At 34.9% G+C, this 22230-nt stretch overlaps 1 protein-coding gene across 1 annotated transcript in view; it reads left to right on the top strand.

The window, feature by feature from the left end:
* Positions 1-22230, top strand: part of PIK3C2G (phosphatidylinositol-4-phosphate 3-kinase catalytic subunit type 2 gamma) — a 323071-nt gene that overhangs the window by 204051 nt on the left and 96790 nt on the right. The window contains exons 20-23 of the mRNA XM_039222254.1: positions 1810-1902; positions 3598-3727; positions 8164-8300; positions 10141-10310. Coding sequence (XP_039078185.1) covers positions 1810-1902; positions 3598-3727; positions 8164-8300; positions 10141-10310 — 530 coding nt within the window. The remainder of the gene's footprint in view (positions 1-1809; positions 1903-3597; positions 3728-8163; positions 8301-10140; positions 10311-22230) is intronic.

Raw genomic sequence — 22230 nt, 5'->3', positions numbered from 1 at the left:
TCAAATTGATTCAGTAAGCAAGGGTTTCTACTTGCTTAGGGATTAGGTTAGATTTCTATTGATAGGTTAAGTTAAAAAATATATCCTTTCCTCTCTGCTTCTCCCGATTTCTCAAAAATAATGATATTCAAGCTGATCTTTCAACATGTATTGATGTCATATTTTACCAAGTTGATAAATTGAAACCATCAAGTTCTTTTCCTTTATTTAGTATTGAGTTAACTCTTCACTGTCAACGCAAAGTCTGTAATAGCTAAAGACATACAGCCTTTTAACACTCAAACAACTGTAAGAACATAAAGGAAAATAAGCAACTAGGAAAGTATAATGGAAAGTAGTCAATATCATAAGTGGAAAGTGGAAATGCAAAGTGTAATTGAAAGAAATGAAAAGATGAAATGAACTTGAAATGAAATGATGTATGTTGTACTGTTATTTGTAAAGGTAAGAAAAAATTAACAAAAAGAGAAGAGGAATGTATTATTTTTTTCAATAACTAATTAGTGTCAGGCACTGTAGAAGGTCTTTTATATCCATTAGTCCATATGTCTATGACAAGTATGTTTGACATAGGGGTTATTATCCCATTTTTCATTGGGATACAAACATTTAAGTAACTTGCCCGTGGTCTTGCAGCTAATTAGTTACAGAGTTCAAGTTTAAACTCGGATCTTTCTTTTTAAAAAAAAATTTTTAATGTTTATGTATTTTTGAGAAAAAGAAAAAGAGACAGAGCATGAGTGGCTGAGACAAAGAGAAAGGGAGACACAGAATCCAAAGCAATTCCAGGCTCTGAGCTTTCAGTGCAGAGCCTGACGTGGGACCCGAACTCACAAACAGTGAGATGATGACCTGAGCTGAAGTTGGACACTTAACCAACTGAAAACCCAGTCATCCCAAGTTTTTCTTTATTTTATTTTATTGTTATTTTATTTCATTTTATTTATTTTATTTTATTTTATTTTATTTTAGTCACATTAGCTAACATACAATGTAGTCTTGGCTTCAGGAGTAAATTCCCATGATTCATCACTTATATAAAACACACAGTTCTCCCAACAAGTATTCTCCTCAATGCCCATCACCCACATTGTTGCAAGTGACAAAATTTTATTCTTTTTTATTGCTGACGAGTATTCCACTGTGTGTGTACCACATTTTCTTCATCTATTCATCAGTTGGTGGACATTTGGGTTCTTTTCATAATTTGGCTGTTGTTGACAACACTGCTATAAACATTGGGGTAAATGTGCTCCTATGAATCAGCACTCCTGGATCCTTCTAAATTCATAGTAGTGCTATTGCTGGGTCGTAGGGTTATTCTATTTTTAATTTTTTGAGGAAGCTCCATACTGTTTTTCAGAGTTACTGCACCAAGTCTTTCGTAACTCTATATCCGTATTTCCTTAAGATATGCTGCAGGAAAGAAATAATTAAATGGACATAGATTTTTGAATAGCATATTTATCTTTTAGATATTAACCAACTAGCATAAACACAATATCTGTATACTATTTAGTTTATTTAATCCCCCTATATCACCACTGTTCAGTGAGAAAAGAATGCATTTGAAGATTTATAATCTGCCGAAAAGCTGGATTTTCAGTTTCTAAGTAAAAGATTTGGTTAGTAGGCTATGTTGTTTTATTGTTGTTTGTAACAAATATATTTCTTTGTTCCAAAGTGTAAAAGTTATTCATATGTGTTATATTTGCTCATATAACACATTATTCAAGAAGCCCATGATTTAACAGAAAGTGGGTTTTTTTGGTTTATTTTTCTCAGCATATTTTTCTCCTCTTTCTATAGGCATGTTCATATTTCACATCTAATGCTTTGCCATTGAAGATTACTTTCATCAATGCTAACCCAATGGGCAAAAACATCAGCGTCATTTTTAAGGTATAGTAAAACATCAATTTGATTTCACAGGTGGAATTATTGATTTATTTCTCACAAAAGAAATGATTATAGCTATTTTCCTTTGGCAACAACACAGAGGATTCCAGTTATTTTTGATTCTGCATTTTTATAGAATTATAGTACATGTGAAACTCTGATTGATAATAAATCAATCGCTATTGGCTCAAGCCAGTGAACCTTCAGTGCAAAATTTAAGAAGACATGTTTCAATAAATGAAGTTATACAATCACTTTTGAGTAGCACAAAAAGTGGAATGTTTGGTTAGCCCTTAAAGGGAGAGTTTTCTTTTCATTTAGATACTAACTTAGAATCAATATTAGCTGAAACTCGGGGCGCCTGAGTGGCTTAGTCGGTTAAGCGTCCGACTTTCGCTTAGGTCATGATCTCGTGGTTCGTGGGTTCGAGCCCCGCGTCGGGCTCTGTGCTGACTGCCAGCTCAGAGCCTGGAGCCTGTTTCAGAGTCTGTGTCTCCCTCTCTCTCTGACCCTCCCCTGCTCACGCTGTCTCTCTCTCTCTCTCTCCTAGAAATAAATAAAACATTAAAAAAAATTAAAAAAAAATATTAGCTGAAACTCAAATGATATGTTAATTTAACATAAAATTATTATCTGCAAGCACTTGCTTATTTTAGTAATTTGAGTTATTTTCTTCTTTTTAAATAAATATGGCCCAAATCAGACTTTATCGTGAATCCCATGAGAAAAGAGTAAAAAAGGTAGTAACAGGGTTATAGGTTACTATAGGTATAGTAGGTAGGAAAGAGGGACTGAAGAAGAAACTGTAGTTGAACAGTAAGATTTTATAGTCACTCACTTAATTTAATCAACTATTGAGCCAAATCAGACAACCAGCTCTCAGAGTGAATTATTTGGTGGATTTTGACTATTTTTGAGGGTAATTTTTAGCACACCCTACTTTGGCTTTGACCTGTGTAACCTCAAGCATTAATGATCACATAACACTGCATTTTTGGTGAAGAATAAAAATAACACAAAATGTCATCTTGGAATATTTTTCTGCATATTATTTAGAAAGCATTTTCAAAACCCAACCTCTTAGGTTAAAAGCATAAAACTATCCTCCTTCCCCTTCGGACATATTCCATTTCCTTCACTTATGCTAGAAAATCACCCCTTAATCCTTTCTTCTTATTTCAAAGGCTGTTACTCTGAAAACCTTTTAATCACCCTCATAATATGAGAAGTCAATGATTTAAAGTCTGATGAATGCTGTGTGTGCTATTTATACTCCTAGTCAAGAAGCTCTTGGTATTTTAACTGTATATCAGTATATACATTTATGGCATACCAAATAAGAAAGGAATCTCTTGTGGTTGAGTTTGAAATTTGGATAAACATTGAGTCTCTCTACTCTAGATTTTGAGTCTAAGACATTACATGTGGATGATAAATTGAAAGACTATTATCAGGAACAGCATTCCAAGCAACTTCTAACTTGATGGCTGAAGCTTCTGTAATCATTTAAAGGAAAGTTCTTATTTTCTCTGATCTTCTCTCAGAAACACAAGATGATCTTAATACTAATAAAACAGTTGAAACCATCCTAAGTCTGGCTGGAAATTTATTTGAGGAAAGCAATGGCATATAACTAATTTGAAGGCATTTAATGGAATTCAAGAAGAAATCCACAGTCTATAATTTTGTTTTTAACAGGCTGGAGATGATCTTCGTCAGGATATGCTTGTTCTGCAGATTATTCAAGTGATGGACAATATTTGGCTGCAGGAGGGCTTGGATATGCAAATGATCATTTATAGATGTCTATCCACAGGAAAAGGTCAAGGTCAGTATAGATTATAAAGTGATTTGACTTACATTATTTATCTCAAACATGCTGGTAGCATGACAGCAAACTTTTCACAGCCTTCATTTTACACTATAAATTTTAAAATCAAAAGAACTATATACAAAGTCATTCTTCTTTCTTAAAAAGAATTATCTTCAAAATAATTTATATGGAACTTAATGCCTTTGATGATAGTAATTAGGATTTTGACAATCCGAATGTTAACTGTGGTATCCTGTCTTGTATCTTTTATGTGTGTGTTTTCTCTTATTTAAGATGATAATAGAAAAACTTACTTGTTCAAAAAAAATTCAGTTGTTGTCTATTAACACAAATTTCACAAAGTTACAAATGTTTAAAGGAGTTCTGAACATTCTAAATACATTATAAACCTACACTTAATTTCTGAAAGATGTTCTAGTAAATCATAATATCAATAGTCAAAGATGACCAAAAATGCGAACTTTGAACATCCTTCAAATATAAAAATATATTATTATAGAAATGTAACATGGAATACAGAAATATAATTACAATTATACACATTTTCAATGAAAATAATGTCAATAGTTTCCCCATATTTTTAGCAAAACATCACAGGTGAAAGTTGTACTTTATCACAATCATGCTAAATTGAAGAAATAATTCCTAAGATACTTTATACTCTTTAAAATGTGGTCATCATGACATAGAATTTCATTAAATTAATTGGTAGAAATTATAGCAGATACATGTACATAAAGAAAGGGATAAAAAAGATCGTAGAACCAGAGAAAGAACCTAGAACCATTTAGTTTGTTTCTTTTGGTCTTTTGTGGGGTTTCTGTTTTGTTTTGTTTTCTATATTTATTCAGGAAGAGCTACAATTTAAACCTAACAGAAAACTATCACCTTCTGACCCCCCCAGTTCCTAAGGTCCCACCACTAGGCTCAGTACCCCAGTCAACTATGACTTGAGATTTTAAAAACTAAGTATGGAAGGCCCTTTGCTTTAGCTTAACTTGCAACCTGATACTTCAGAATGACTCTGTTACAAGTCATACTACCCAGTTATTTTGATTCTGATAATAGCTTGCTTCCGGGACAAATGTCTACCCTGAACCCTTTCTAAAGCTCTATTTCCAAAGAGTCTTTATCATCGCTGCTCTGAGATTGCTATTCCTTGAGTTTTACTCTCCCTTTTCTTACATGGGTAACTGAGTTCTTTCAAATTCCAATGTATTGAAAGAGTAAGAATAAAGCTAGATGAGCCAAGCTGAACTGTTGGTGTCCTAAGGATCACCTTTTCTTCAGAAATTGAATACATCACTGACTTCAGTGGAATTCTTGTTTTTTAAGTTTTTTTTAAAGTTTATTTATTTATTTTGAAAGGGAGAGAGAGTACAAGTGTGTGTGCAAGGAAGGGGCAGAGAGAGAAGGAGAGAGAGAGAATCCCAAACGGTCTCTGGGGAGTCAGCAGGAAGCCCAAGAGTGGTACTTAAACTGTGAGATCAAGACCTGGACAGAAATCAAGAGTTGGGTGCATAATCAACTGAGACACCCAGGTGTTCCCTCAGTGGAATTCTTTAATTCCATCTACTCATTTATCAGTTTATAATTATAGAATATAACAGAAGCTAAATCTTTTAAAGTTAATAAAATGACTCAGCAAAAAATGAATGTAGACTTGCTCCAAGTTGCAGATGTCATAAAACAAACAAGCTATTATTCGTTCCTATCTACCAACAACGTTCTATAGTTGTAATATTTGAGAGTGCATTATGCTGGCAAAATACTTCTTCAAGAAAAATAGAGATCTTTAAAGCAAATGTCATTTTTAGGAGCTCAGGATCCATTTTTATTATGCTTCCAATGATTATTGAATATCTATTATTTTGAAGAAATATCACAAAGTAAGGTAAAGTATATTAAAATGAGCTAAACAGAGTTGTTGCCCTTAAGGAGAGTGTATTCCAAGCCAGAAGTTTGCATGACTTTATCAACATGATTGTTGATTATAATTCTCATGACTATTTGTACATGATGTCCTATGAGATTTGGGAGAGCCTATCAAGGAAAATAAAAATCCTTTTGGATTTATTTTATGGTTGGCTTTCCAAATTTGATGGGCATAAAAGTTACTTAGGGGAAATGGAGGAGTAGATATAACTAGGCCCAACCACATACTAAGTCACATTCTCTACATAGGCATTGAAGAGAGGAGAGGCTTCTCAATTCTCCGTGATGTAAAAAGCTGCTCTGTTGTTTCTTATGCACCCCCTTTTAGGAGCCACTGCCTTAAATGATACCACCTTGAAAAGTTTTGTCCCCAAGAAACTTACTGTGTAAAATGTGACCCATAGATCAGCTGCATTAACATCACCTGGGAGTTTGTTAGAAATGCAGAATCTAGGTCTCACCCCACCCTAAAGAGTTAGAACCTACATTTTAACAAGACGACCAAATGATATATATATGCACTATAATTGGAGAAACTCTGCATTCAAGGACTATAAGAATAGAGCTACACATATTACTCAATGTGCACAGATTTGATAGTAGTATTTAAAAAGTGTATGATACATACTAGCTTAAAATGTATAAAATGTAATTTATGGTTTTAATTAATAGACAAAATTTAGCTACCATAATTGTTATAAATTAGGCGCAAGGTTTCCAGGATAGTCAGCAATGTAAGTCTTATGATAAATGGCTTGGGATTTAGCAAAGATTAATTCCCTAAAGACAAATGTGGTCTGAAAAGGAACTGACATTGCTATAGTACAATACTAAATGGTGTAATAATCTGTCTTTATTTTGGGCATGGTCAAATGTGAGGCAATGAAGCACTAAGGAATCAGATAGAAGGTGATCTCCCTTTAGTTATATTAAGTGGAGGAACTGGAAATTTGAGGAAGGAAATGTTCAGGATTAGAAAGAGGAATCACTTCTTTCTAAAATAATTACATTAATACCAAGTATATAATGCCTTACATTTGCTATCTCACTTAATACACTTGAGAAAACCTGCATGAGAGCCAAATACTATTGGGGAGGAGGAAGAAGTGCTATAATATTAAGGATACGCCCAAGATTTACTTCTGGAGTGCTCTGTTACTTCCTCCCTTCCTCTCTCCCTTCTTTCCTTCCTCTCCCTATCTCTATCTTTCTTCCCTTCCATCCTTCCTTCCTTCTTTCTATTCTTTCTGTTTTTCCATTTCTTTCTTTCTTTCTTTCTTTCTTTAAATATGTTTTATAGGTTATTTCTACAGAATTCAATATTCCATTCCCACTCCCCATGTTTAAGTTTTTAAGTTTCTTTCTGATCCAGCAATTAGATGTCTAAAAGTCATAGTTGGACTATTAAATATTAAAAGATTAAGGCTGCAACCAGCTACTACTGGCCAACTCCAGCACAGAGAAGTCTTTCATTTACCAACACTGTAATTTGCTTGATTGCTGTTTAATCTGAATATTTCAAGATAGATCATAAAATAGTTTCACAAATTCAACCATCTCTCTTTTCACATAGTTACATTTATGTCTTTGATCTCTTTGGAAGTTTGAGTTGTCAACTCTTACAATTTTCAAGATTGTGGAAATCAAAAATTCTAGACTTTAATTTCTTTCAATGATTTTATTTAGAGAACTGTATTATTACAAGCTGTTTTGTGGACATCAGTCCTGGGACAGTTTTATTAAATACTGGGTCTAAATTGCTATTCTGTACAGAATAAAAATCAGAAGATTTAAAAATATTTACATTTTAATAGCCTTAGGAACACAATGAAAGAAGCCTTGATGGATACATGGCCAGTGGGGCAAAGGTCCTACTGAAGATAAACCAATATATGCTCCTCTTTAAAAAAATTATTACCATAGTTTCTCTTTAATGTTGGCTGAGAAGGAAGGAGGAGGTGACTCTCCATATGTTTACCACAATTGTTCTGTTCACTCCTAGAAATGGGACATTTAACTGTGAAGCTTTTATTACCCTGAACATTAATTTCTATAATATATTTGAAATATTTGTTATGGAGATTGTGTTTGGTTCTCTTCCATAATAAATATACTTGTTATACAAGTTTTGAATGTCCTCCTTTCACCTGTAAATGAATGCACAATCATACATTAATTAACCCACTACTTTATTGACTCAATGAGAGGTCTGTGAGACAATCTAGATTGGCTCTCTACTGTAGTTCTAGAAAAAAATAATAAAGCTTCTTCTGATAGATCTGATCCAAACACAATAAATGCTCCCCAGGACTTCAGAAAAATTAGAAGGAAGGCCATCTAGATAAGTCTTCTTCAGAAAAGAAGGTTTGCAAAGAAAAGGGTAACTGAAGTAGTGCTGACAGCTATTGTTGCTACATAGGTCAAGATGTGTTTCCTAAGTATTCCGCACCTTGTGAAGAAGGAATTATTTCTATAATCTCTTTTTTATCAACCAGGATTGGTGCAAATGGTGCCTGATGCCATAACCCTAGCAAAGATCCATCGCCATTCTGGACTGATAGGACCATTGAAAGAAAACACTATCAAAAAGTGGTTCACTCAGCACAACCATTTAAAGGAAGATTATGAAAAGGTTTGTCTTACTGTAGCTTATTTTAAATAATGTACTTAAATAAGAATATGCTCTGGATCATTAACTATTGTGCTCCATGAAAAAGTAAATTAAGTACACCTTGAGTTCTAATCCACTCAGTCATCAGCTTAGTAATAATGCCCCAGTTTAAATGGTATATTAACTAGATAAAACTTCTGTATTTGGTTTTGTTTCTTACAGTTATCTCTCTTGGGATGATGCTACTTAAAACTACTTCTTGCAAGTTATCCCTGCCTATTTGTATACAATCTCCAATGTCTATAAATCCCTCTCCTTCCTTTGCAATGCATTTCTTCTACTGAGCTCTACTTTTTCATGCCTTATTTTTCCAATGTTTGCAAAATGCATAAATATCTCAGAACTTTACAAAATTTACTGTTTTCTTTTCTTTGACTGCAAACATTTTTTCCCACTCCCTTCATGCTGGCATCTGGCCTATGGTATACAGTTGTGCAGGGTCTGCTGTATACCAGGGCTCCCAGCTAAGGGAATGAGTTGTTTAAAGCCAAGCTTTGTTCCACTTGCAAAGGCATGAACTGGTACTGCTATGTTCACTTGGAGGGAGGGACATCTTTATGCTAACTCACATAAAGATACAACATGGGCTAGCACTGAATTTTCTCAGAACTCTCCTGAGCACAAAATTTTTACACTCTAGAAAACTCCTCAGCTCTGAGCAAACTGGAATGATTGGTCACCCTAGTTAAAAGAGGCCATGATAGAGAGACCCCAGAGTTCATCTTTTCCAGATTTCTATGAGATTGAAGTGGAGCAAGATATGGGTTTTTGGAGGTCAAATAACAAAGATGAGATGGCATTACCTTGACATCCATTTTTTAATCATTCACAAAATTAGAACTTGAGTTTTGCACAAATCCCTGGAGTTATGTCATTTGAGGTGTTTACACATATATTTGCTCATCACAACTACTACATAAGGGCATCTTTTACTGTCTTCATTTTATAAGTGAAACATATCTAATGAGACAAATGAAGTGACTTGTTCAGGCACTTGGGATATCTGGAACTGAGATATGTAACCCAGTGACATAGATTTCCACTCCAGCATGTCAGCCACACCATTCCAGGAGACCCATTACTATGGCCCAACCAATCACTCACGGCTCCACCATGGTTACAGTCATGGTTTCATCATTGAAAAAATAATGTTGTACTAAGAAGACCATTTTGAAAATAAAGAGTAATTTTGGCAAGAAACCTCTGTTTATTAAAGAAACAGAAGCCACAATTGACCTAGTGATAATCTGCTTACACCCAACATTCACTGATATATACTGTAACAAAACACTTTTGGACATCAGCTGGATGACATATTTGTCAGGATAAACAAAAAATATTACATATATCTCAGCACAGCTTTTTCTGTGTTACAATTCAAATATTCAAAAATGATATTTTAAATTTCTCTGGGGATAGGAAATATTGGACCATATTGTTCCTTCTTTTTTTACCTTGAAAAAAAAACCATTCAATATTGTATATTTGAGACATCAAAAAAACACACCAGGAATTGTCTTCAATAAACTATGAAAATTAGATCCAACTGAATGAAAGAGATATTTTGCTCAATTTAAATGAAAACATTCACTAGGCCACAGAAGAAATTTCTTCATTTTCTTCTATAGCATATCAAGAACCAGTCATTTAATCATAATCTTCTCTCAACTGAGATGTAGAAGTGAGCCTCGATTATGTAATTTTGCTTTTTATACTACTTTTTACCATTATCTCTGATGCCCATACATTTGCTTATTTTTTCTGTGTGTTATCTTTGTGTTATTGCTTTTCAACCAATTAGGCCTTGAGGAACTTTTTCTATTCCTGTGCTGGCTGGTGTGTGGTAACGTTCATCCTGGGAGTCTGTGACCGACATAACGACAATATCATGCTGACAAAGTCAGGCCACATGTTTCATATTGACTTTGGAAAATTCCTAGGTCATGCACAAACATTTGGAGGGATAAAAAGGTCAGTGTGTAACTAATGTTTATTACAGTAATTAAGCAATGTCCTAGAGTGATGTATAACATGTAATGGCATAGAAACCCAGCAGATGACTTACTTCCCCATCTCTCAAATCCCCCCAGATAACACAAACATGTTTATGTATCTAATATGATTGAAGGAAATATATTTTTCAATATATTTTTAACAGAACAAATTAGGTTTCCTCAAATTGTTAGTGGACTTCTCCCATGAGAAACTAATCCTGTTCTAGTCTGAATTGTCTGAAATATAATATTCTTGTGTCCTTCTAAACCTTGAATGGACAATGAGGCATGAATTCATCTTCTCAATACATCTGGTATATTTCCCATAGCAATCACCATCCCTGGTCTACATATCACAAAACTAGACATTACCTTAAATCATTCCAAAGATACCTAGTTGAGCAACTACCATTCAAGGCTCTGAGGATATAACAGCAAACAAGGAAGACACAAGCCTGATCTCTTTCTAGGAGGAATGATGCACATTAAACAAGTTAGCATGTAAAGAAATAATATGAGGAAATGAAGAGTTTAATTTCTTAATAAGAAACTGAAGCAAAGAAATTATATAGAGGGTAACTGGAGCAGAGATGCTATTTTAAAGAGCCCTCTAGAAACGGATGAGAGACAACTGGGTAATTAATGATCCACCTTGTGGAAATCTATGAGAATAGTATTCTAAGAGAAAAGAGCAAAAGTACCGTCATGAGCATGAAAATAAGCCTAGTATACTGGAACATAAGAAGGCCTGGGACGTGGAAGTGGATGGAGAGGGAGCAGGCAGTAAGAGATACAGGTGAAGAGCTTGTGGAGGCCAGATCAAGTAGGGCACTGAGAACATGGAATAAAGTTTGGTTTTTATTTTGGGTTCAGGAGCAAGCCACTGATGGATTTCAGTGGATTTCAAAACTCATTCCTGCTCTCCTGTGAAGTAATTAGACCAGTTAAGAGTCTAGTACAATGATACTGGCAAGACATTAATGGAAAAGAAGTGGTAAAAACTGACAGATTCAGAATATATTTTGGAGTCAGAGCCATAGGACCTGCTAATTGATTGGAATTTGACAGTGATTAATGGGCCAGGGGAAGGACTTAACAAGAAGCAAAAGAAAACATTCAAGAATGATGCCTGGATATTTGATCTTAACAAACAATTATATCATTTACTGAAACCAAAAGACTGGTGGATGAATAAGTTTTTGTTTTATTTTATATGAGCTGGGACAAGGAAGCCCAAAGTTTAAGGCTTAAAGTCCGTTGCTTTAAAAAGATGCTTCACCTTAAAGTAGAAATGGGATCAAACCATTCCAAAGAGTAATCAGTCACTTTTATCTAAAAGCAACTACTCAATAAAAGATAACAATGTCTCTTATAATATAACATGATGAACTCTTACTAGATGGACATTATCTAGTATTAGAATGTCAATAAAAACTACATTAATATTATATTTCCTATTTTATAGAAGCATACAAATGGAATCACTCACATATTGTTATTTTGAATGCATTGCCTTCTATTACGACTCCCTCAAGAAAATTTACTACATCTGCATTCATTCCTTAAAAATCTACTGAGGATGATCTGTGTGCCAAGGACGATGATAAACTTTGGTGAAAGAAAAGTGGATAGTACACATTTACCACCTTGATGGGGTTTGCTCTTTCTTAGAATATTGGAAGACAAAAATATGAATAATCATTATAATATGTGGTAAGGGTGGAAATAGAGAGATGTTTGGACTATCAGAAAAACATAGAGGCAAGATACCTAGTTTATGAAAGACAAATGCTATTTAATGTACATAAGCATCTCCATAATATACCCATATAACAGTTTTCCCCTAGAAGCCACTCTTTCCTAGAAATCTAAAGATTAGATTTCAATTTTGACATCTTTATTTATTTATTTTGCTGTATTATCCACTAGATATTTGGGTTAACCCTTATTCATTTATTTAACTGGCATTAGTGTTGACCATGGGGGTGGTTAAAAAAGGAACAAACATATTTCAGTTCCACAGAAAAAGTTGAAGGAGACATGAAAAATAAGAACAAGTTACTAAATAATCTGGTAAGTCCTGTAATGGAGTATGTACCAGGGACTATAAAAAAGGTGGAGTTCAATTTGTTTGTTTATTAATATCACAAGAGCTAGTGCTGTTTCTGAATTTGGCAATTTTTTGACATATGATATTATATTAGTTTCAGGTGTACAACATGGTGATTCAGCAATTCTATATATTACAAAATGCTCTCCACAAGTGCGGTCACCATCTGTCACCACAGTTATTACAATATTATTAACTATATTCCCTATGCTGTACGTTTCATCCCTGTGCCTTATTTATTTTATAACTGGAAGTTTGTAACCACTAATCCCCTTCTTCTATTTTGTCTACCCCCTACTTTCCTCCCTTCTGGCAACTACCAGTTCTGGGTATTTATGAGTGTGTTTCTGGGTTTTTTAATTCATTTATTTGTTTTGCTTATTTTTCAGATTCCAAATATAAGTGAAATCATATGGTATTTGTTTTTCTCTGTCTGATTTATTTCACTAAACATAATACCCTCTAGATCCATTCATTTTGTCATGAATGACAAGATTTCATTCTTTTTTATGGCTGAGTAATATTTCATTGTGTGTATATGCCACATCTTTATCAGTTCATCTATTAATGGACATAAACATAGGGATACATATATATTTTCAAACTAATGTTTTCATTTTCTTTGTGTAAGTATCCAGATGCGGAATTACTGGATTTCATGGTATTTCTGTTTTTAATTTTTTGAGGAACCTCCATATTGCTTTCCATAGTGCCTGTACCAATTTACCTTCCTCCCAAAAGTGCCTGAGAGTTTTGTTTTCTCCACCTCTTCACCAACATTTGTTACTTCTTGTGTGTGGTTTTTTTTTTAATATTTTTATTTATTTCTAGGAGAGAGAGAGAGAGAGACAGCATGAGCAGGGGAGGGTCAGAGAGAGAGGGAGACACAGACTCTGAAACAGGCTCCAAGCTCTGAGCTGGCAGTCAGCACAGAGCCCGATGCGGGGCTTGAACCCACGAACCGCGAGATCATGACCTAAGCGAAAGCCAGACGCTTAACTGACTAAGCCACCCAGGGGCCCCTACTTCTTGTGTTTTTGATACTAGTCATTCTGACAGCTGTAAGATGGTATCTCATTGTGTTTTTGAATTGAATTTCCCTGGTGATCATGATGTTCAGCATCTTTACATGTATCCATCTGTTGGGTGTCTATATGGCTTCTTTGGGAAAATGTCTATTCAGGTCCTCTCTCTGGCAGTTTTAACTCTTTTTTTATATAACATCTGAGGTACATGAAAATGTGCCCAACATAGCACATAGCCTCACTCATAGTAGGTTCTCAATATTGTTTATCAGTTAATAAACCATTCATTAGGAAGCCCTCAATCATTCAATAATCATTGATTGGATGAATGAAAATGAAGCTGGCACTGTCTTCCCTTGAGAATACTGATTATTGTTCACCAGCTAAGGAGGCCAACTGTAGCATTAAGATCCATTTGGATTATTATTTGCAAGATTTTATCTCCACCAGTGGCTATGTAAGGCTCATTAGCATTATCTCCTAGGATTTCTATCTGGAAACTGATAGTTCTGCTCTGAGTTTAAGAGTTAAGCTGAACTATTCCTACTCATTATTATTCACTATATCTTTTGATATATATCATCATAGGACCATTGGCTGTTCTCATTGGTTGATAGGTTGACAAGAGGCCTTTTATAAATCGAAACTCTGTATCCCCCTAGGAAACATGAACATTCTTATTTATATTACATTTGTTATATTATAGACCTGATCTTTAGGGAAGAGCCTAGCTTCACCTAGCTTCTTCTAAACACATACCAGATATATTAATAACCCACCCATAATTACAAAACTAGGTATGTAAATAATGTACGAGGACTATCCCAGTCTCTCACAGTCTAAGCAAAGCCATAATGCTCTGTAATAAGGCAGGATCTGGTTTTTATTTTGAAGTATTGCTTAATTATTATCTTATTTCCTTTATTTTCTTTTATCTCACAAAAATTCAAATTAAAGTGGTCAACAAATTATGCATCCATAATTTTTCACTCAAAGTTCCCCTGTAACAATGATTTCTATACAGTAATTTTTTCATTACATAAAAGATATTATTGTAATAAACTCTAAATTTCAACTCAATAATTTCTTGATGGTGACTTTCTTTTACAGAGGAGGAGTAATTAAATACTGCACCCATTGGACTAGAAAGTACATGTATCCCAGACACATGTGTTTCTACTATTGCATACTCCTTATAAACATAGAAGATGAAATATTTGTATAACTTTTTAGGTTTACAAAAGATTACTAACACAGAGACTAATTTCATTTCATAATACATTTGCCTAAACCATTGCTCAATCGCACATTATAAGTACAGTTTCCAGTTGTAGATAGTTTATGGGTTGGCAAAAAGAAATCATATACACACATAAACCCCCCTCTCTAAATTATAGATATATCCTTTAGTCAAGGATATGGAATTTAATAATGGAAATTAGCAGGCCAACAGAGCAGAACCAGAGATAGTATATCTTTCCTTTGATCTTTGGTTTCCTTAAAAGAAAAATCAATGAGGTGATGTTTTCTTTACAAGCAGGATCTTGGGAAAGAAACTGATTTCTTGCCGGGCCATTGCCCTTTTATATTCATGCTTACATCACCATCCTAAACATCTCACACTAACCATCTATGTGATTCTGTTTAGAAAATGTCCATAGACATTGGCTCTCTTGATTCTTGGATTATAATGAGTCAGCTCAGCAACATTCTCATCCTTGTCCAGATGCCTCTGAACCACTCCTCTGAATTCAGTTTCCCAGAAATATGGAAAGCCCATGCTTTGACTGAATTGCAGGCTCCTGTAGATTTTCTAACTTTGAAGAAAGAAAAAAGAACTCACATCTCATTATGAATATGAAGGATTTCACATCCTGTCTATAAGCAAACAGTCCTTCCTTGTTGGTTTTAATTATGAGATTAGATAAAGAGGATTTTCACCAATGGAATAAATCACAGGGCAATTCAGCCCTTGCATTCCTTAATGATTCTGGGGAAAATTTGGCTAATCCTTACAATGTAAACACTGAAGAATTTCATCAACTTTCTGAAGCCGATTGGTTTTTATTTTGAAATATTGCTTAATTATGATCTTATTTTCTTTATTTTATTTTTCTCACAAAAATTCAAATTAAAGTGGTCAACAAATTATGCATCCATAATTTTTCACTCAAAGTTACCCTATAACAATGATTTCTATACAGTAATTTTTTTCATTACATAAAAGATATTATTGTAATAAACTCTAAATTTCAATTCAATTATTTCTTCATGTTGACTTTCTTTTACAAAGGAGGAGAAATCAAGGAAGGCCTTTATTGTTGATATTTATTGCTCTTCTAACTCATTTCATACTTTTGTTTGCAAGCTATATTTTCACAATCTATATGGTCTTTCACTTCAGTAATGCTAGACTTGCATGAAATATTTGATTTTAGGGACCGTGTGAGTGGTGGTTAAGGTCAGGTACTCCAGAGATAGATTGTATGGGTTTCTTTTAATCCCATGTACGAATGGTGTGACCTTGAACAAATGGCTTCTCTGTGCTTCAATTTAGTTTTTTATAAAACAGATTTTTTTTGAAGATTAACTGACATAAAGTGCTTGGAAGAGTGCCTAGCATCCAGTGAAGGCTCTAGAAATGTTTGTTGTAATTTCTATAATGTAAGTATTCCTAATGAAGTGACAAGAAATGAAATTGAATCCCTAGGTGATTATTGTTTCTTTGTACTTAAAATTATTTAAAGGGGCACCCGGGTGGCTCAACTGTTTTAAGCATCAGCCTCCTGATTCAGCTTAGGTCATGATTTCAAGGTTGGAGGATTGAACCCCATGTCGGGAGCATAGAGCCTGCTTAAGATTCTCACTCTCTCCCCGTACCTATCCCCCACTCTCACATGCTTGCTCGCTCGCGCTCTCTCTAAAATAAAGAAAAATTTATGTAAATGACATATCTGATTTTGGTACTTTTTCAAAGTATGGACTTTAAAATTCATTAATTGAACTATTAGTCCTTTAAGTTCTCTGACTTTGAGGCTTGTTAACTGACAGACCGGATTGTTTTGCACTATTCTTCAGATTTACTTAGATTGTAAGGTATTTCACCAAGTTATTCTTGACTTCTGATTCAACTTCAGACATAAACAGAGGTGCGCTGGACTGGATTCATGCTAGCTTGCAAGAACATATTCTGTGTATTCCTTCTCAACTCCATGTTCAAAGACATCACTTTGGTAGCCTGAAATCAGACATAGTGAGGGTATATACACCATGAAGATTGGCAAATGTCATAAATGAGAGCTTTATTTTTCTCTTAAAACAAATGAGCTAGTTATTAAATATATATCACCATATCAGAGGACATAAATCCATTTAAACAGATGAAAAATCGTCTCAGCAAACAAACAAAATAAAATATTTTCTCTTCCTTTTAAAATATTTACACGAGGATAATCAAAATATTATATATCTGTCTTCTTACAGCATGGCTTTTACTCTTTTGATGTTTTATCCCAATAGATCATCACTCACCAAATATAATTATCTCAGAATTTTCATCTCAGTATTAGTCATAAACATTCCCTATATCTGTAATCATCTTGACATTATCTTCAATAGTTAATTACCACTGATGTTAAAAAATTGTTTGTTGAGAGAGATTGAGAGCATGTGTGAGAGGGAAGGGGAGGGACAAAGGGAGAGAGAGAGAAAATCTGGGACTTGAGGGCTTGGAGGGAGCTGTCAGTTTGGTGGATCAAAGGCAGGCAAGTGGAAGTGAGGAGGAGCAGGGCAGGCTTGTGGGCAAATCCCTCTGGTCTAAATGACATCTCTACCCCTGACAGCACATGAGTCTGGGTCAGGTAACCTCTCTCTGTCTGGATCTACGTTTTCACCATTTTAAATTAGGAATAATCATATTCTTTATCCCACCCCCCTCCCGGATTGCTGTAAGGAAACCAGAAATGAAGGATCAGGAGCAGCTGGAGAGGTATAACCCTCTACAATAAAAGGTAACTGAGGAATCTTCGCTGAACATGGAGCCTGACATGGGGCACGATTTCAGCACCATGAGACATGACCAAAGCTGAAATCAAGAGTTGGTCACTTAACCAACTGCACCATCCAGGCACCCCTGATTTAAAATTTTTTATGTTTAATTTCTAATTTGAGTATTGTAATGTTTATATTTTAAATATTCTTAATCTAATACCATCTTTGAAAAGATATTCCCTTAGCAGATTAAAAGATTTTTTGCTTTACTCCAGTCATTCTGGTTTAATGTAATATTCCTGTAATCCAAATGCCATATAGGCATTAATGATCTCCCACATGCTTTAATTACTATCTTAATGTCCTCTGAAATTGAGTCTCATTGGTCTGTTATTCACACAATTGTTTATTAAATAAACATTGTGGTTCTTTTTACTCAAAACAGGCCTCAGTATCTAAAAGAAGCATACCTGCCAATACCTCTCAAACTGTGAGTGCTTGCAAGACATCTTTGTATCATATGTACCACCTAGCTCCTGACACTTAGCAGAGGCTGCATTTTGGGTGATCAAAGGATCCTTACAAAAATGTCATGAAATTTACCTCTCTTGGCCCGAGAACGTACAATTTTTCTGAAGATAAATTTATTACATGAGGAGCTTAGAACTATCAGAATCCTGGAAAAAGAAAAATCATGGTAGCCAGCTTCTGGGTGGACGGGGGACTGGGGAATCATTGTTTACTGGGAACAGAGTTTCAGTTTTAAAAGATGAAAAGAACTGGAGAGATGGATGGCTTTTGTGATGGTTGCACAATATTATGAAATATTTAATACCACTGAACTATACATTTAAAAATTGTTGACATGGTAAACTATGTAATTTGTATTCTACTAAAATAAAATAACTGGAAAAAAAATTGGTACAAAGGCTTTCTCCAGCCACAAACCCAGGCCTAAACAAAGTACACGTAACGTTTGAACAGTACTCGAGATGTTCAAAGCACTCTCACATAGACTTAGTTCCAGAGAAGAAGTTGGTTATGTCATTCTCATCCCCACACTACTGTTTCTTTTTCTCCTGCCCCCCTTATCATTACACTATGTTTTATCACCTGGTTTCTTCTGAGTAACCTTTTTTTTTTTTAAATATCTACTTCCCTCCCAGTATAAGTAAAAAACAGTTCCTCCGATTAAAAAAAAAGAATTTTCTTCAAAGAGAGTGTAAGTTTTCTGATGAAAAGAGTGAGGGATAATTGAGAAAATATGTAGCTTATGAGAAAGGGGAAATAAAAGGAAGGAAATGGGGGAGGGAAGAAGAGGGGCAGAGAGAACATTTAAGTAGTGGGACGATGCTGCCTTCTGGTACCCAATGAGTCTGTGAACAAAGCAAGCTTGATCTGGAATAGATGCACACTCTCCTCAGTAGGTCTAAGTTAAACGTGACTGTCAATATAAGCATCTTTTAGTACTAAGTCTGAATCTAGTTTTTAAAGAAAGTCTACAGGGGCTCCTAGGTGGCTTAGCTGGTTGGACATCTGACTCTTGATTTTGGCTCAGGTCATGATCTCACAATTTGGGCTCTGAGCTGACAGTGTGGAGACTGCTTGGGATTCTCTCTCTCCGCCCTTTCCTTGTTCATACTCTCTCACTCATTCTCTCTCTCTCTCTCCCTCTCTCTCTCTCTCTCTTCTCTCAAAATAAATAAATAGTTAATTTTTTTAATAAAGAAAAGCTAAAAATGTCTCCTGAACATGAACCTACCATAAGAACTTCACCTGATGTCCAACTGAAGAAATAGTACCTGCTCCTTTTGTAGAGTTTAACTCATTGTGTTATACTTGGTTAGAGATAAAATAACTATTTCAAGCATGATTCATAAATTTTGATCATGCATATACTAACTTAATGGGTGATTTAAATGTTTCCAGAGGTAACTTGGACTATTCTTTATTTTCACTTCCAACTTGATTTTAAAACCTAACCCTATTTAAAACGTGATTCAACAATCCAATTTCACCCAAGCATTATGGCACTGGTCATCTTTTCCTCATATGCAGACTAACTTCTCTTCTAAGAATACACTGGAATTCCATACAAAGCACAATTATACACTTATTCTTGAACTCAAACTCAAGGGAGGGAACACTATATTTTAGAGGAGCTGATCAGTCCTCTTCTCATAAAATCCTGACCTACTGTAAACTCCCACCCAAAATATCAGATTTAAGACAATAGAACTACTCATTTTGAAAGGTAGCTGTTTTAACTACCCTTTTCCAATAAGAGAGAGTGTATCTGAGCTGACAGGAACCACAGAGTCAGTATCTAAAGTTGCTAAGCAGTTTAAGATCAGGGACTTCTCCGAGTCTAACTATGGCTCTACAGTGCATCTACAAAAGGCTAGACAAGGAGTAAAAAAACATAATTTACACAGAACAGATTATTGCTGAGAGCCCCTTCAGTTAATAATTGCTGAGAGCTTGGAGATCTCAAGGGCGTTAAATGTTCTTTTTGTAATAGTATATGTGTCCTTATGTTTCCTGTGTTGTCTAATTATATGAGGTTCTATCCTATCCAATGGGGATGCCAAATTGGTCTTCTCAATTAACTCATAGATGTTAGACAAGAGACTTGTGTTCTTTCTGTTGGACAGCAAAATGGGTTCTCTGAAATGTAGGTCATTTGTGATATCAGGGAAGGTGTAGGCTTAAACATTCCCCAATGTACTCTGCATTTATTTATTTGTATACTAATATCATCATTTACTATGATGGTAGTTTGCAACTTTTTAAATCTCTAAAACAATATACTTTAATGTGAGATAAAACTACCTGAAATTCCTGAAATTAATAATAATAAGGTGATAATAAAAATAAAATGTACCTCATTACTGAGTCCCACATTTCAATTCAGGGGACAAACACATATTCAAACACTGGAATCGAAAGTTTGGAACTAAAGTCTGTATATGTCCATTTACTGACATTATCAGTTGCTTAAGTAGATACTAAATGAACTATATTATAAAAGAAGAAAGATAAATGTTCATGGAGCCCAGCAGACAGATTCTACTGTCATGAATCCTTCATAAATTTCTCTTTCTTTCCATTTCACTCTCCGTACCCAATATTACAAATATTGAAATAGGTAGGACTTCTCAAATTGCTATGAACTATCACTGGGAAGGGCATAAAGTAAGCACCATTAGTGTGATGCTGCATCATCTGGTGTGGGGGATCAGATTCTAAAGGAAATTGTCAAAATTACCCTTGAAAGTCTCATAAATACTTGGCATGCATTAGCTAATTAATTCTCACAGGAACTCTTTGAAGTAGCTGCTGTTATTTCCTCTAATTTCCAAGTAAGAACTAAGACAGAGAGAAGTATTAGTTGTCATACCCTGTCCAAAACCATAGGCAGTAGGTGATAGGACCCTTGGGAAGATGCCACAAAGGCCACTGATATTCTCATTTCTCAATAATCCCAGCACGCTCTGTTTTCTCTCCAACATTGGGACAGACGGCTGTTTCTTTAGTGAGCAACAGATGACAGAGTTATCCTGCATTTATGGCCATGATGTATATTAAATCCATATCTTTAACAATTACAATCAAATATACTGCAAGATGAATGCACTGTGAGAGGCACTTGCAAACTAAGACCAAGTATTGAGGGAGCAGAACCACTCTCCCGTCTGTGGGCAGTGTGCTCTCTTCTGGGTGAAAAGGCAGAAACAACTGGTCAATCTCCTTTAATTTTTTTTCTTACATTTTAAAAAAACTATCTAATAGGAATAGCTAAGAGAATTTTAATGTTTATGGAATGTGACTCTAATTTTCAGAGCCCACCAGGGACTGTTTTATTGAACTTAGGATGCCCAAAGACCACCCTGAACTGTTGGGATGAAGCCCAGTGGTATTATCTAGAGTGTATAATTCACATTTGAGAAACTTGCTTCTGTGAATTACTGTGTCCTTAAATAGCTTATGTGTTTAATACTTTAAAATCAAACATCATTCATTTTTAAAGTGTGTACATATTTGTTTAAGAAATAGAACAACAAATGACCAATCATTTTAAGGATTAACACTTCAGCTATTTCAGAGTGCATCCATTACAATTAGGATGCGTGGTCCATTTCCTTAAAAATATGTATCAGAACAGATCAGTCTCTATTGTGAGGGCTAGTGATATTGAGAAGATTTCAAGAGGAAATATAACATAAGCAGGACTTTGAAGAAAGGATAAGAACTTAAGTTAGTGGGGAAAAAGAAGCAAAAAGCCTATATTTAAGAGTAGAGTATTGTGAATAAAAGTGTGAAGGCAGGTGATAAGCATGTGCCATAACCCGCTCATCTCTCTCTGTCTACACCACAGCAGCCAAGTGCTGCAACAAACTATTGACACTACAGAACAAATGTTGCCTCCATTTTCAAAATAATTTTTTTCAAGTTTTTATTTATTTATTTAGAGAGATAAAAATAGAGAGAGAAAGAATGAGTGGGGAGAGGAACAGAGAGAGAGAGAGAGACAGAGAGAGAGACAGAGATAGAAAGAGAGAATTCCAAGCAGACTCCATACTATCAGCACAGTACCTGATGAGGGGCTTGAACTCATGAACCATGAGATCATGACCTGAGCTGAAACCGAGATCCAGACCCTCAACCAACTGAGTCACCCAGGAGCCTCCATTGTCTTCAATTTCAAATAGGCTGCCCTCACCCCCCAGCAATCCAACGACACTCTGTAGCCATCTAACTATGCCATGCCC

Source organism: Hyaena hyaena, unplaced genomic scaffold, assembly GCF_003009895.1.
Source record: "Hyaena hyaena isolate Hyena2069 unplaced genomic scaffold, ASM300989v1 scaffold_1089, whole genome shotgun sequence".
NCBI lineage: Eukaryota > Metazoa > Chordata > Mammalia > Carnivora > Hyaenidae > Hyaena > Hyaena hyaena.
This window is presented reverse-complemented; position numbering and strand designations above follow the sequence as displayed.